General features: G+C 41.1%; 1 protein-coding gene across 1 annotated transcript; it reads right to left on the bottom strand.

Annotated features, from left to right (window-relative positions):
* Window positions 1-764: 764 nt before the first annotated feature.
* henmt1 (HEN methyltransferase 1) lies at window positions 765-14,075 on the bottom strand. Its single transcript, XM_034179482.1, is given in 11 exon segments — window positions 765-1,222; window positions 4,383-4,540; window positions 4,820-4,970; window positions 5,424-5,521; window positions 5,524-5,606; window positions 5,609-5,632; window positions 6,435-6,621; window positions 6,724-6,906; window positions 8,605-8,739; window positions 9,920-10,032; window positions 13,992-14,075. Coding segments are annotated over 11 exon segments (1,329 nt in total). The 3' UTR covers window positions 765-1,109.
* Between the last annotated feature and the right edge of the window lie 253 nt (window positions 14,076-14,328).

Genomic DNA, 14,328 nt, shown 5'->3' with positions numbered 1-14,328 from the left:
AAGACTGATGAAGAAATAGAAAACTTGCACTGTTTGCAAATCCCAAGTGTAATTAATTACATTTCGGGGCTCACAGCAGGCGATTAACATGTGATTTATTGAACTGACAGCAAACCAGTCGACACTCATTACCTAGCTAAAACGATAAAGAGATTATTAAAATGCTGAGTGAAAGCAGACTGTACATTCTGTGTAATCCTCAGTCATAAGCCATAGTTGAGTGTATACATGTTGTAATATCTGCACTAATGTCAGTATTTTGACTGTTTTTATGTCCGTCCTGTGTGGTTAATTGTTTAGGTTTGTCGTTTTGATATGGTCATTTTTTTTTATTATTCTGAATGTCCTATAGCATTGGAGTCTTTTGTATTGCATTTTATGTTTGGATGTCCTTTGTTTAAAAAGGTTAAACCATGTATCCGTCACATTTATAGGATTAATAACCATCGTTACAGATATTGTGCCATATGTTTAAAAGAAAGAAAAAAAAATCACCATTTTTGATTGTGTTGAGTCTTAACTTTTTTTTCCCTTCCATGGCTGGTCTTTTTTTTTTTTTTTTTTTTAAACCTGTGTTAGACGGGTATGTTGATGTTGGTACCCAACATGTTGTTACAAACATGGTTGCTTCTTCTCTTCTGTGAAGCTGTCTGTATATGAAACTGTAAAATGTTTTCTTCTGTAAAGTCACATTGTGACACTTTCCCTTTCAATATTTGCTTCGTTAAGTGTATTGAAAGCTTAAAAATGTGTACTTCACACTGTTCAATAAAACTTAAAATCTTCATTGTGTTAGGGGATTTTATAAGAAAATAAATCCCAATGTTTACAGTTTTATTGCAAGCTGACACTCTGTATGAACACTGCTCACAATTTGAAAAACCTTAATGACGGTGTTTCATAAATAAGCCATCTAACAAATCACAGACCTGTAGTCCATGTATCTGTTACACTATGAAACATAATGAACCTGAAGAGCTTCATTAAAAAAGAAGGAAAAAAGAGAAAAAAAAAAACAAGCAGCGTGTTCATTAATTCGCAACTAGAAACATATTACCCAAGTTGTCCTGAGAACGGAGCTGTACCATTCATTTTTTTTCTCCTTAACATCAGATTTTGGCCTCCCAGTCTTCCTCTTGCAAAGCGCTGTGGGAACACTGGCTCAGGTTTGTCCAGAGTCCACAACCATCCAAGTCATAATCAGCCTCATCTTCCTCCTGTTCTGGAACAGCAAGAACCAGGACTACGGTCACTATTTTTACTCAACATGCAGACTGACTGGCTAAACAAGCAATCCGAATTATTAACGTGACAGTTGGCACTCCAAGGGAACAAAAGAAATGTGACTCATAAAATGTTAACTCATATCTGGAATGAGCAAAAGAAAAATTACTGAATTCATCATGTGGGGCATTTATGAAGAAACTAGAGATCTGTGATCAAACACAACATAATGAACCCTCCACTCTGCCATACCAGTTACGAACATCTATTATCTATCAGTGGTAGGGAATGATTTGTGAAGAAATGCCATCCGGTCAACCTCTAAATATAACTGAGGATGATGACAAATTTAAATATTATATATATATATTTATATATATGTGTGTGTGTTATCTCCCCTTGAGGTTGTCAGACCAACGTCTTCATGTGGTTTTGTTACCATTGTGAAGTTTCACTGAAATATGAACTTAGAAGTTGCATTTGCAACATTGATAGAGTAACACAGCAACCCTGAGATTTGCTGAAGATTTGTTAACATATTTTAGTCTATACACGGAAGAGCCAAGAGAACATGATCATCGGCTCTTGCTTTGTTCACACCCCTATTCCACAGGGCACTGTTCTATTATGATCACCCACAATTCAGAAAAAGTGCAAAAACTGGATTAAATAGCTTAACTCCAGCATGCCTCCCATCAGGGTGGATTACAAAGTGTATACCTGGCAACGCGCTCAAAACTGAAAATAAAGCTGCACCCAGCTGTGTTCTCAGCTACACCACCAACAAATATTGCTTCTGCTTCAAATGTTTACCCAGATCGCCGGGGGTTCAGGGGATGCTTAGCCCCCCCAGAGCTTCTGCATTATGGGCTTATAAAGGGCCTTCTTTGTTAGTCTAAATAAATATACCAAAATCTTATGTCCAGACAGAAGAAGAGAACATTTCTGTTTCAAAATATGAGGACAGTGTTTCCAAGAATGCCACCAATTTGAAGTTGAAGCTGCAGAGGAGACCTTCATCTGGTTAAATGTGCTGAAAGTCCAGTTCACCTGTCATCTCTGTAAAGTCACACCTGCTGCTACACTTAGAAATAAAACAAAGGCTCTTCAAACAGCAACTATTTTATTATTTAAAAAAAATGAAGGAAATAATAGGATAATAATAATAGGATAAATGAAGGAATCAATCATCATGATTTTAATTTACAAACATCAAATATTTAAAAAGAATCTTCATTTCTTTTTTGTTGATTTACTTAGAACAAGTTATTTAATGTAAGAAAAAAAAACAAGGATTTTCTTGAATAAACTGCTGTGTATAAATTAACAGTTATGATGTTCCTGACACACGTCTATACTTGTGTTTTGGCCTGATGCCTTGTTTCTTTTGGCTTTAAAGTAAGGCTGTAACAAAGATTTAAAAAAAAACAAACAAAAAAAAACTATGGCTTTACTTCGCACAATTCGGCGCTTAAAATGCAAACAGTGTTTCAGAGCGTTATAAATTTTAATATCTAGCGGGTAAGCTGGCCCCCTTCTCCAATATCCTGCAGCACACGGCTGGCTGCAAGGACAACTTTAGCAGCTGTAAGAGAACTTTCCCCCCAGCGCTCAGTGCAGGGCACACTGCAGGAGTCAGAACTTTAGTAGCTGTACAAGAAGTTTTCCCTCAAGAACTTTTCCCATACGCGCAATGATCCATACCAGAGAACCTTTGTGCACTGTCCCATGGAAAATGCACGTCATGAGGAACGGAAAAAACTGCAGAGTGAAATGGTGGACGATTTTCTTTTATTGCCCGCAATAACAGACGATAGTCCGGTAGCAACTCTAATCAGCAGAAAAGTGAGTTACGATTGACATCTTTAAATGGGTTTGACTGAGTTGATGGAGAAAAAAAAAAAGATCATTTCTGTAGGTTGATTTTGGAATCGCTGCGGGTCCACAATCACAATCAGTAATGATCATTTCTATCATCATAAATGATCATTACTGATGATCAGAAATGATCATTTTCCCGTTACACGCCCTTGGAAACAGCGCAACGGCCCAACTGCAGCGTAATTTTTCCATGCAGCAGCATAATGGGCCATTACACTGTTATAATGCTGGTGAGAACCCTGCAGATGAAACACAAACAAGTATCAAGCTGTACTCAGTAGGACTACCCTGGTTAAAGATGTTTGAACATGATCAAAGCTGTTAAGACTGCAAACACCCAAAAACGACCACATAATGACACCGATTTGCCATAATGGGATAAAATTTTTGAATAGCTCGAAAATTTCACCCGGATTTCAAAACTGGTGCAAATCAGACCTAGCTCCAGAGACAGATTTGCAGAGGACTCTTCCATTGCTCTGAGGGGGGCACTTTTTTTAAAAGGCCAAAATTGTAAAGTCCTATTTAATCAGGAGTTTCTCCCTCAGGATATTTAAAAACTGAACTGCTGAATATGCAATTATAAAGTAGTTTGAGAAGGAAAGACCAATCTTCTCATGTCTGACTCATGTACAAAGTGCAGCCTAAACACATGCGACTGCAGTTTAAATGCACCTCTAATATTGGGCTACTGAATAGGATTTAAAAAAAAAAAAAAAAAAACCTTCATGCACCTCCTTTACTCACCAAAAGCAAGTACAAGCTAAACATTCTCTAGACACCGTTTATTGTTACTAGCAGGACACGCAACACCTACCCAATGTTATCCATAATGGTGAAATTCACCATTTCTTTCACTCCCAAATCAAATATTTCACAATTATTTTAGTAAGAATCAGATAAAGCACAGTGTGTTTATCAATATTATTATGAATCATTTATATTGGAAACTTGTACAAATTGTAATTATGGTAGCCTGTGATTCTTTTTTTTTTTTTTGTGGTTGGTGGACGACTGACAGGCTCGTCCGTCCAGGGCGGTCTCAACTGCCTCAGAAGGCTGGCAAGGCACCCTAAAGCCTCAGTCCCAACGAATAATGAGCCACACATGAGTGTATCAGCGATTATTTGAAGAATGAATCAAGAAGTTACTGTGATGCTTCAAAATGCTTCCAGATTTGCTAATGGGGATGAAATGGGAAGGAACGGCACTCTGTGGAATAGGGGTATCAGTGACAAAGCATCCATTTCCAAGGTTGCATTACTTTGTTGAAGTACCTTGTTCCTGTAAATTCACTTGCACAGCGTAGCCATCGTGGCTAAATTCAATTGAAGGGTTGCCCAGCAGCAGACATCTGAGATTATGAAGACTTCCACTCAACATGCGCACTTTGGGACAGCAGGACCAGATCGTAGCCAGCGGTACAGACACACACCTACACACACAAAAATAACTTCAAAGTCAGTAAAGAGTAAGAGTGGTCAGCCTGCTACAGAAGTCATGCACGTACAAAAAAAAAAAAAAAAAAAAAAACATGCATCATTACCCACCCCACCCCTAGAATGTTTCCTAGAACGTGAGGGGAGGAGGTAAACTACACCTCCCCTTCCAGACATCAAATTTATCATTCACAGCATGCACGCCAGGAAAGTTCTTCATAATAAAGGATAAAACGTAAATGGGAAACACAGAGAAGAAAACTGCCAAAACAAACCTCACACTGTTCCTTAAAGTGCAATGGGACAGTGATGCAGACTCCCATTTTCCTCCATCCGCTGTCCAATAAACCTCTTCCACTGAAGCACCTCCATCATCCTGCTTCATGGGGTTCCTGATCCCTCCTCCACAAGCTGCAAACATCAGACCTAAAAAAAAAAAAAAAAACAAGAGTTTAGCCAGGCGGAATACAAACACATCACCCATTAAACTGTTGATATAGTGGCAATATGACTATTTGTTTGTACTTGATATGTTTTAAAATCCCCCAGCATCTTTTTGAGAAAAAAAAAGTTACTTGTGGGCTTCTCAATCATGAGATCATGGAGTCAAAATGGGAGGAAGATAACAACATATAAACTGAATGTCTGGCTGTATGGTGTTTCAGGCCACTGCCATAAGTTTCAAAAGGTGCAGGCGATTATTGCACCAAGCCTGCTAGCGGCCGATTTCACTGATTAACAGCACTTTGAGAAGACAGGAAGAGTTTATTACTATGACAGAATACAAACTCTCTCTGCTGTTCACAGAACACATCTGAGACCACTATTTAGCATTTAATTTTAATATTCTGGAAAGCAGGGGGACTTCTGGATATTCACCTCTCTGACATTCAGCCTCAGGTTGTTGCAGTGAGAGAGTTCCTCCTCTCCCCCTCAACAGATACAGCGGGAAGGCCTTCATCTCCTCACTGGCCATTGCTCCAACCAGCATCTCTTCAGCTGTTCAGTCCAGTACAAACACCTCACTCAGCAGAATCTCGTCAAGATATTGTTGTCGCACCAGGGCTGGGGTACTTTATACTACACAGCTAAAAGAAAAACAGTCTAAGCCATAGAGATTGAAGGTGTGTGTGACAATCAGCGTCACAAAGGCCAGGTTCCTGACGCAACTCCACATTACATGGAGAAACGGGCAGGGAGGATTTGAACCAGGAACCTCCTACACTGAAAACAAGCACTCTTAACCACCTGACCATCACCCCTGCCACCATTTCAATAAAAATGAATAAAAGAAATTATGCACATGCCATATTTTCTCCACTCAAGGATGACTTTCAAGGATGGATCACAAAATGAAGGTGGCGACAATGAAAATTAGGCCAGTTTTACAAAAGATGCACCATAGGTGCATGCCGTTTGCAGTGCGTGCAAACAGTATGATCCATTACAAACTAAAGTCTCCCCTTGAAGATGTCGGACCAGAATTATTTTCCTTTATGCACTTCTTTATATGGTGTACTACCATTTGGTGAAGTTTCACTGAAATCCACTTACAAGACAATGACAGACAGAAAAATGGATGCATAACGGGGTGATTCCTATAACCTCCTCTAAATTTTTGTTTGCAGGTTTTAAAATCACAAAGTAGAGAATGCCGCTATGGACATGGGAAATGAAAGGAGCGCATGAGAACCTGAATGTGTATGAATGTTAGAATCGATTTGCTTTACAAAGCTGGACAAAATAAAAGAATCAGGGGTACAACAAAAGTAGGAGAAATGTGTAAGAACTTGCAAGAAAGTAGGTTAATCCGGTGAGATGAGAAGGTATGGTCTTACTTTCAAACAGGGAATGCGAACAAGCACTCTATGTAACCTAAAATGTACTCACTAGTGTGTACGAGAACTCCTCATCATTATCTACACTGGGCAACACATGAGGGCGCTGTCCTCCAATGAGCCTCTGAAACACACCAATCTGAGTGCAAAATCCGTAAGCCTCCTGCCGGCCCAACGGCGCCAGTCCAACACCGCTGAACTGCACCTCATAGCCATACTTTACACACAGACCCAGAGCCCTGCAGAGACACAACACCCAGTTCACAGTTTCAGTCCTCAAACACTTCTTCAGGAATTACATTAACTTAAGGGAGAACATCAGAAACATAAACATTACATACCAAGACTGGAACTCGGCTCTGGTCCACTCAAACTTGTGGTCACGGTCACGGAAACCCCTCAGCCCGGGTAAAAGAGGGTTGAATTCAAAATTTGGGGTACTGACAATAACAGCCAATGGTGCCAAGTAGCCAAAAACTACCTGAGAGAAGAGCTCCACATCAGAACGAGGCAGGTGCTCTATGCTGGAGGCAAATAGCACAGAATGAATAATCACCAACAGACACAGGAACACAGATACAACAAGAGCAACCAGAGATTTCCGACATCAGCCAATCCAGATCTAGATCACCTCCAAAATTTAATGGAGTCTTCCATGCCCTAATATATATATGTGGTGCAAATTTGGTGAGAATCTGTGAAATAGTTTTGACATAATCCTTCAAAGTGTATATAAAGTGAAATATTGATCCAGAATCCAGATTCGGATCCGAATCACCTCCAAAATTTAATGGAGTCTTCCATGGCCTAATACGAGGTCTGTTAGAAAAGTATCCAACCTTTTTTTTTTTTTTCAAAAACCATATGGATTTGAATCACGTGTGATTGCATCAGCCAAGCTTGAACCCTCGTGTGCATGCGTGAGTTTTTTTACGCCTGTCGGTTGCGTCATTCGCCTGTGAGCAGGCTTTGTGTGAGCACTGGTCCACCCCTCTCGTCTTTTTTATTGCGAATAAATGTCTGAACGATTTGGAGCTTTGCTGCATCAATTTTTTTCCAGAAACTGTGAGAGACCTCCAGGTGGACACCATTCGGAAAATTAATATGGCTTTCAGGGACGATTTTGTGGGGATTACACAGATTAAGGAGTGTTACTGCCGCTTTAAGGACGGCCCACAACTGCTGAGAGTGCGCCGCGCTCCCAGCGCCAATTGACAGGCTGAATCAACCAGATCATTTCCAACGTGAAGGCTCTGTTGATCCGGGACGTCGTCTGACTTCCACAAAAAGGAAAAAGGCGTGGACATCAGCACTTTTTCGGCACATTCCACTGTTAAAGGAGTTTTTTTTCATGGAAAGAAAAGCGAACGGATACGCCACCATGCCGTTCATGGCGCGGGACAAAACCACCTCACAGGACGGCTTTGAGATGGCTTTCAGACGGTTGTCGTTGGGTTTTCAGTCATGTGACTGAGAAATTGTGGATAAGCCTGGACATGCCAGAATATGTCCTGTGAGGTTTCATCACGGCGTTGCTTTGCGCCATGCGGCTCCACCGCGACGCGCGGAATTCCTCCGCACATCTGTCTCAATGTGCCGAAAAAGTGCTGATGTCCACGTCTTCCGCAATTCCTGTGCTAGTCAGAGGACGTCCCGGATAAAACACAGCGTCCAGTTTGGAAATGAATGGCACATTCCACTGTTACTGGAGTTTTTGTCATGGAAAGAGGAGCGGAGGAATTCCATGCGTCGCGGTGGAGCCGCATGGCGCATAGCAACGCCGTGATGAAGCCTCACAGGACATGTTCTGGCATGTCCAGGCTCATCCACAATTTCTCGGTTAGTCACACGACTGAAAACCCACTGACAGCCATCTGAAAGCCATCTCAAAGCCGTCCTGTGAGACCAACACGGAGGTGGTTTTGTCCCACGCCATGAAAGGTCCGATACTTTTTGGACAGACCTCGTATGTATCCGTGATGAAAATTTGGCGAGAATCTGAAGTAGTTTTGATGTAATCCTTCAAAGCCTATATAAAGTGAATTTTGATCCAGAATCCGGCTTTGGACCACCTTAAAATTTCAGTGGAGTCGTCCTGCTAACAAACAGACAGACAAATAAACGCAGGTGATTTTATTACATCCTTGGTGGGCGTAATCAGTCATGCTAGACAGACAAAGCATTAAGTTACTGGACGTGACACAGACAGACAGTGTCCTCACAGCTCAATACTGGTCACTAAATCGAATCCTCTGAGGCGAGAGTCTTTTTGTGTGACCGAGCCCTGATACAGGTCAATGCTGAGCTGACTGTAACTTGGCTGCAGGTAGTCAGTTGTTAACGGAGCTAATCCATGCCTGAGAAAACAAACAAACACACATAAAAGCCTTTACATAACCATAAACAGAATACAGTAAACACACAAGAAGGACAAACTTTGTTCATTTCTTTTGACAGATTTATGTTGTCACCCCTCACTGGAGGGGGTTTTCCAGACTTCTACACAATTTAAGAGACACTGTCAGAATATTGACAAAACACAAATCCAAAATGACAGCATTTCCACTGAGTGATGGAATGGTGGGTTTTGTCCTCTCAAGATTCACACGTGGACAAAAGTGTTCGTACAACTATATTTTATATATGCATTTTAATATATGGTCAGAAATAAATGTACACAAAGTAATTTTGTTTCATTAAAATATTTTTTGAAATGTCCTGGCCATAAAAGTGATGATTTACTGTAAATTCATCAAAGGTTGCCAATAACTGTGTCCAGCACACATTTTATGTCCGGGTTGTTTGTTTCACTGTATGAAAGAATTTTTTGTTCTTGTTGCCAAATAACTTGGGCTTTTTTTTTTTTATATATTTTGATTAAACAAAACTTCTTTGTTTGCATTTATTTCTGACCTTATATTAAAATGTGTACATAAAACACAGGAGTACCCACAATTTTGTCCATGTGTATAAACTGCCATTCCAATAGTCAAGGTGATGGCTGTTAAAGGCCTTTCTTCTCTCTCCCCAGCAATTCCACATACACACCAGAACAAATGTGTGTAGAATGGACCAAAGATGCGACAGATACACAAAGCAACAAACGTAGTATGTGGAAATCTGGCCATAAAGGATTTAACAAGGTGTCTATCTCTTCCTTTGTCCATGTATTTTAGAATGTCATGTGACATGTAATTGAACAAAATAACTGTTTCCATTGCAGTTTTGCAAAATATGGCTCTTTCGAATCACCTGAAAAACCACGTCATGTTGGGCATAAAAACATTTTTGTCTTATTTGAGATTTTTTTTCCAAAATACCCAATTACATTAAGCCCCCCCAATTCACAAAAAACTGTGCAGTTTCAAGGGTAATGAAGACCTATTTACAGTTAGCAGTATTCTTCAAAACTACTCAAACAAATACATTTTTTTATATAACTTACTGTAAAAGAGTTTTGTTTTAATAGAACACATGAAGGTTTGTTGATGATGTGGACGTAGCCTTACATGTAATTATTCTGTTTCGTTAACTTACATCTTTTTTTTAATTTTTGCTCCGTTAATGTCCACTCCAACCAGCAGTTCAATTTCCCGGTGAAATCTGAGCTTTTTCAGAAGGCTGCATTCACAGCAGCCCAAGTCTGCCACCTGAGGTGAAGACATACAACAGGCATAACTGAAGACAACACAAAATGGGTAAGAAGAAAAGAAAATGATTCATGTACTTTAAATTTTGGACCTAAAAAAATAAATAAAAATAATCCTCGTACTTTTTGCATACAACCTGCATTTCTAGGTTTGAAATATGTTCAATAACATTAAGTCCCTTCTGCTGCTTCCTTGTTTGGACTCGGGGTCACCACGGCAAATCCGAGGTGGATCTGCATATTGAATTGGCACAAGTTTTACACCGGATGCCCTTCCTGACACAACTGCACATTACATGGAGAAATGTGGCAGAGGTGGGGTTTGAACTGGTGTGTCACTGACCAAACAGCCCCAGCTAAAAATTGGCCGTCCTGCCTTCACTGCGCATGCGTCATTTGGGACCACAGCAGCACGTCTGAGTCTGACTCTCTACACCCAAAGCAATCAAAGGGAATAATGTGATTATTAACCCATCAGATGACAAAGTAAAACCTCTTAAATCATTCTAAAGTCAGTTTTAGAAACAAGGCTGTTTTAAGCAGAAACGAGGCGACGCTCCAAAATGACAAAGGCACAGTAACACATCAGACTCAGACGTGCTGCTGTGGCACTCTGATCGCTCCCGTCTTTTATTATGAAAAAATGCTGAATTTATGTGGCAATGATTGTTGTAAAAAAAGCTTCAGATATCTGTCACTGAGCTAGATGACAAGTGCAGTTTTAAGCAGAAACGAGGTGATAATCGGTGCACCGCTGCTATGCTCAGAAATGACGCATGCACAGTGAAGGCAGGGTGGACCGACAACGAGACCATTCTGCACTGAAACCAACTGCAATGTTGTAGTAATAATAATTTAAAAAAAAACTTTCATTCTCCTTCAAAGAAGAAGGTAATCTACATCAAGATATGTGAGCTTCAACAATAATCATTTTGACATTTTGTTTGCCCCTCAAAAAAAAAAAAAAAAAAAAAAAAAAAAAAATTGTATTTGTCATACAACAACAGAGAAATGAATGGGCACCAAAGGTGTGGCATCCATATGGGTCATTCCATATGAATGCAACCCAAGTCCAGGAATCAACCCATATCACAGATTCAGATTTGGCTTAAAAGAAATATTGCAATGTGCCTCTAATGAACACGTGCAAAATCTAAAGGGTTGGTGAACTGGGGGTCTTAAAAAAAAAAAAAAAAAAAGGGTTGTTGCACCTATATTTAACACTCAGAAACTGCGTATGTTCTTGAGTAGCCACTTTGGATACCAATATCTCTGAAACGAGCAAAGATATCTGGCTGAAATTTGCTTCCCTGGGTAATTTTGGCCCAGGCTTTCAGATTCTGTCAAAGGCATATCTCTGAGTTATTGGTCTCTAAAGTGGTGAGAGCAAAAATGGAAAAATCCATTTTCAGGGAGCTAGGGTCAGCCTACAGTCATTTACAACAGATTATTGGTGCTGGATTCCTTCAATTTTTAGACAGGACTGTCTGCAGGAGGGAACCTGATTCTGCAAAGTTCTTAATTTAGTACTTATGGGACTCTAAAAATGGTCCTGGCTTAAAAAAAAAAAAAAAAAACCAAACAAACAAATACTTTTCTTGACTGGAAAATTCACCATGCGGGCAGCTACTCTATGGTCATGAAACTTCTTCTAAAATAGACTGCATTTATATAGCAGCACTTTTCCATCGGCATCAGATGCTCAAAGTGCTTTACACATCAATGCCTCGCATTCACCCCGATGTGAGGCTGCTGCCATGCAAGGCGCCCACTACACACCGGGAGCAACTAGGGGATTAAGGACCTTGCCCAAGGGCCCTTAGTGACTTTCCGGTCAGGCTGGGATTTGAACCGAGGATCCTCTGGTCTCAAGGCTTTAACCACTAGACCATCACCTCCCCTACTTACTGTATTTTCCAGAGTATAAGTCACACCTGTCAAAAAAAAATGACTCTTGAAGAGGAAAACAAAAGTCGCACTTTTTTATGTTATGAGCTCTTTAATTTGGGATTTCTGTGCATTGTTGTAGTGTATTTTTATAACTGGCATTTATTCTTTTATGTCCTATAATAACTGTGGAAGACGTCACTGGAGGCCAACTCCATGGCAATCACACAAGTCACCATCAAGTGTGGAATATACCAAGGTGATTGACTCACTAATCCACGTCACCAGGATCTACAGTAAAAATATCGGGATGTCATTCGGCTTGGATACATGTGGCTAAATAGCGGCAAAGAGAGGGAAGTTGATCCGGACTGAAGGGGTGGATTTGCGAGGAGGTGATGGTATAGTGGTTAAGCGTTGGGCTTGAGACCAGAGGATTCTTGGTTCAAATCCCAGCCTCACCTGAAAATCACTAAGGCCCTTGGGCAATCCCCCAATTGCTCCTGGTGTGTAGTAAGCGCCTTGTATGGCAGCACCCTGAAATTGGGGTGAATGTGACGCATTATTGTAAAGTGCTTTGCGCATCTGATGCAGATGCAAAACAACTATATAAATGCAGTCCATTTACCATTTGCTAGCAGGCAGGAAAGGGGACATACAGGACAGCTAGAAGTACCTGGGAATCCCACAAGCTAATGGGAACCATTGACACAAGACACAAAAACTCCTCACAATGCATGGATTTTTTTTTACCTAAAGTCCAGTACCCTGAGGCTCTATGAGCAACACAGGGAGGTAGGGCAAGGATTAGTAACTGCCAGAGCCACAATCCAGGATGACACAAGAAGCATCCATGAATTCATCAGAAAGATCCCCCCCTCACCCAGACACACACACACACACACACACAAGATCCGCTGCTACAAGAATGCCTCAATCCAGGATGAGACAAGGAGCATCCATGAATTCATCAGAAAAATACCACCCACACACGAGATCTGCTGCTACTAGAATGCCTCAGACAGCTGAAGACAGACGGTGATAAGTAACAGGAGGAGGAGATATCATGGAAGACCAAGCCCCTTCATGGGATGTACCATCGACAGATCAAGGTAGTGGCTGATGTCAAAAAGACCCACCAGCAACTAAGGCTGACCTCAAGGACAGCACAGAGGCGCTGATCACAGCAGCATAAGAACAAGCCCTAAGCCCCAGATCCATAGAGGCAGAAGTCTACCACAGCTAACAGGATCCAAGTTGCAGCCTGTGCAAATGTGCCCCAGACAGTCCAGTACATAGTAGCAAGATGCAAGCTGGGACACTGTATGCTGAGAGGGACAACCACATGTCGGGAATCATGTACAGGAACATCTGTGCCACATATGGATTAGAAGTCCCCCAAATCCTGATGGGAGACGTCACCAAAGGTGGTTGAGAACGATAGGGTTATGGTCCTGTGGGACTTCAAATTCCAGACAGACAAGCAGCTGTTGGCCAACCAGCCAGCTATAGTGGTGGACAAGAGAAAGAAGACACAGTTGTGACTGATGTGGCAACCTCAGCTGACAGCAACATCAGAAAGAAGGCGCACGAGAAAATCGAGAAGTACCAAGTGCTGAAGGAGCAACTGCAGCAGATGTGGAAGGTAAAGTTCAAAGTGGTCCCAGTGCACTAAGAGTTGTAACCCCCAATTTGGAAGAGTAGTTCCAGCAGATTCCAGGCACAACATCAATGTCCTAGGAACAACTAAAATATTTCACTGAACCCTCAAACTCCCAGGCCTCTGGTAGAGGACCCAAGCTTGAGGAACACGCATGTGCGCACCAACCTCCCCCGGATTGGTGGGGGTGATCTTGTTTTTGTTTAATACACCCACCCACCCACCCACCCACAGTAAAAGTAATGTGAAATGCTAAAAACGCCAAGACACGAACTTTGTAATTAATCTGAGAGACGTGGTTGTAGTTTAGCGTGTTAGCAAACGATAATAACCGGCTAGCGGGCTGTTTGCTAACAGACAAACGTTAAATTGCGAGCAAAAAGTAATAAATGAGTTTGACGTGTAAACGTTACCTTTCTGGGCCTGTTCCTCTTGACAAAGTCGATAACAAACTGGTGTCTTTGTCGGTGAAGCGACGGACTGAAAAACGGCACCATCGTGAGGTGTTACGAACAATTCCGTGTCTTTCGGGAATTCCTCCTCGCACGAGCGTCAAAAAGCCAATCAGCGACGTTAAGTGCGCGCGGATAGACTTTCACCGCTTTCATAACAATTTTAAATGGAATCAAACTATTTCACTCATAACAAACTTACAGGTAGATTGTTGTGAATTTTTGGCTCATTTAGAAAATAGAAAAATGTTTGCACAGGTGCTTATGAAGTCAGATATATTTAATCTTCATAAAATAA

Source organism: Thalassophryne amazonica, chromosome 10, assembly GCF_902500255.1.
Source record: "Thalassophryne amazonica chromosome 10, fThaAma1.1, whole genome shotgun sequence".
NCBI classification, from domain to species: Eukaryota; Metazoa; Chordata; class Actinopteri; order Batrachoidiformes; family Batrachoididae; genus Thalassophryne; species Thalassophryne amazonica.
The sequence above is the reverse complement of the archived record's forward strand: the minus strand, read 5'-3'. Positions and strand labels throughout refer to the sequence as shown.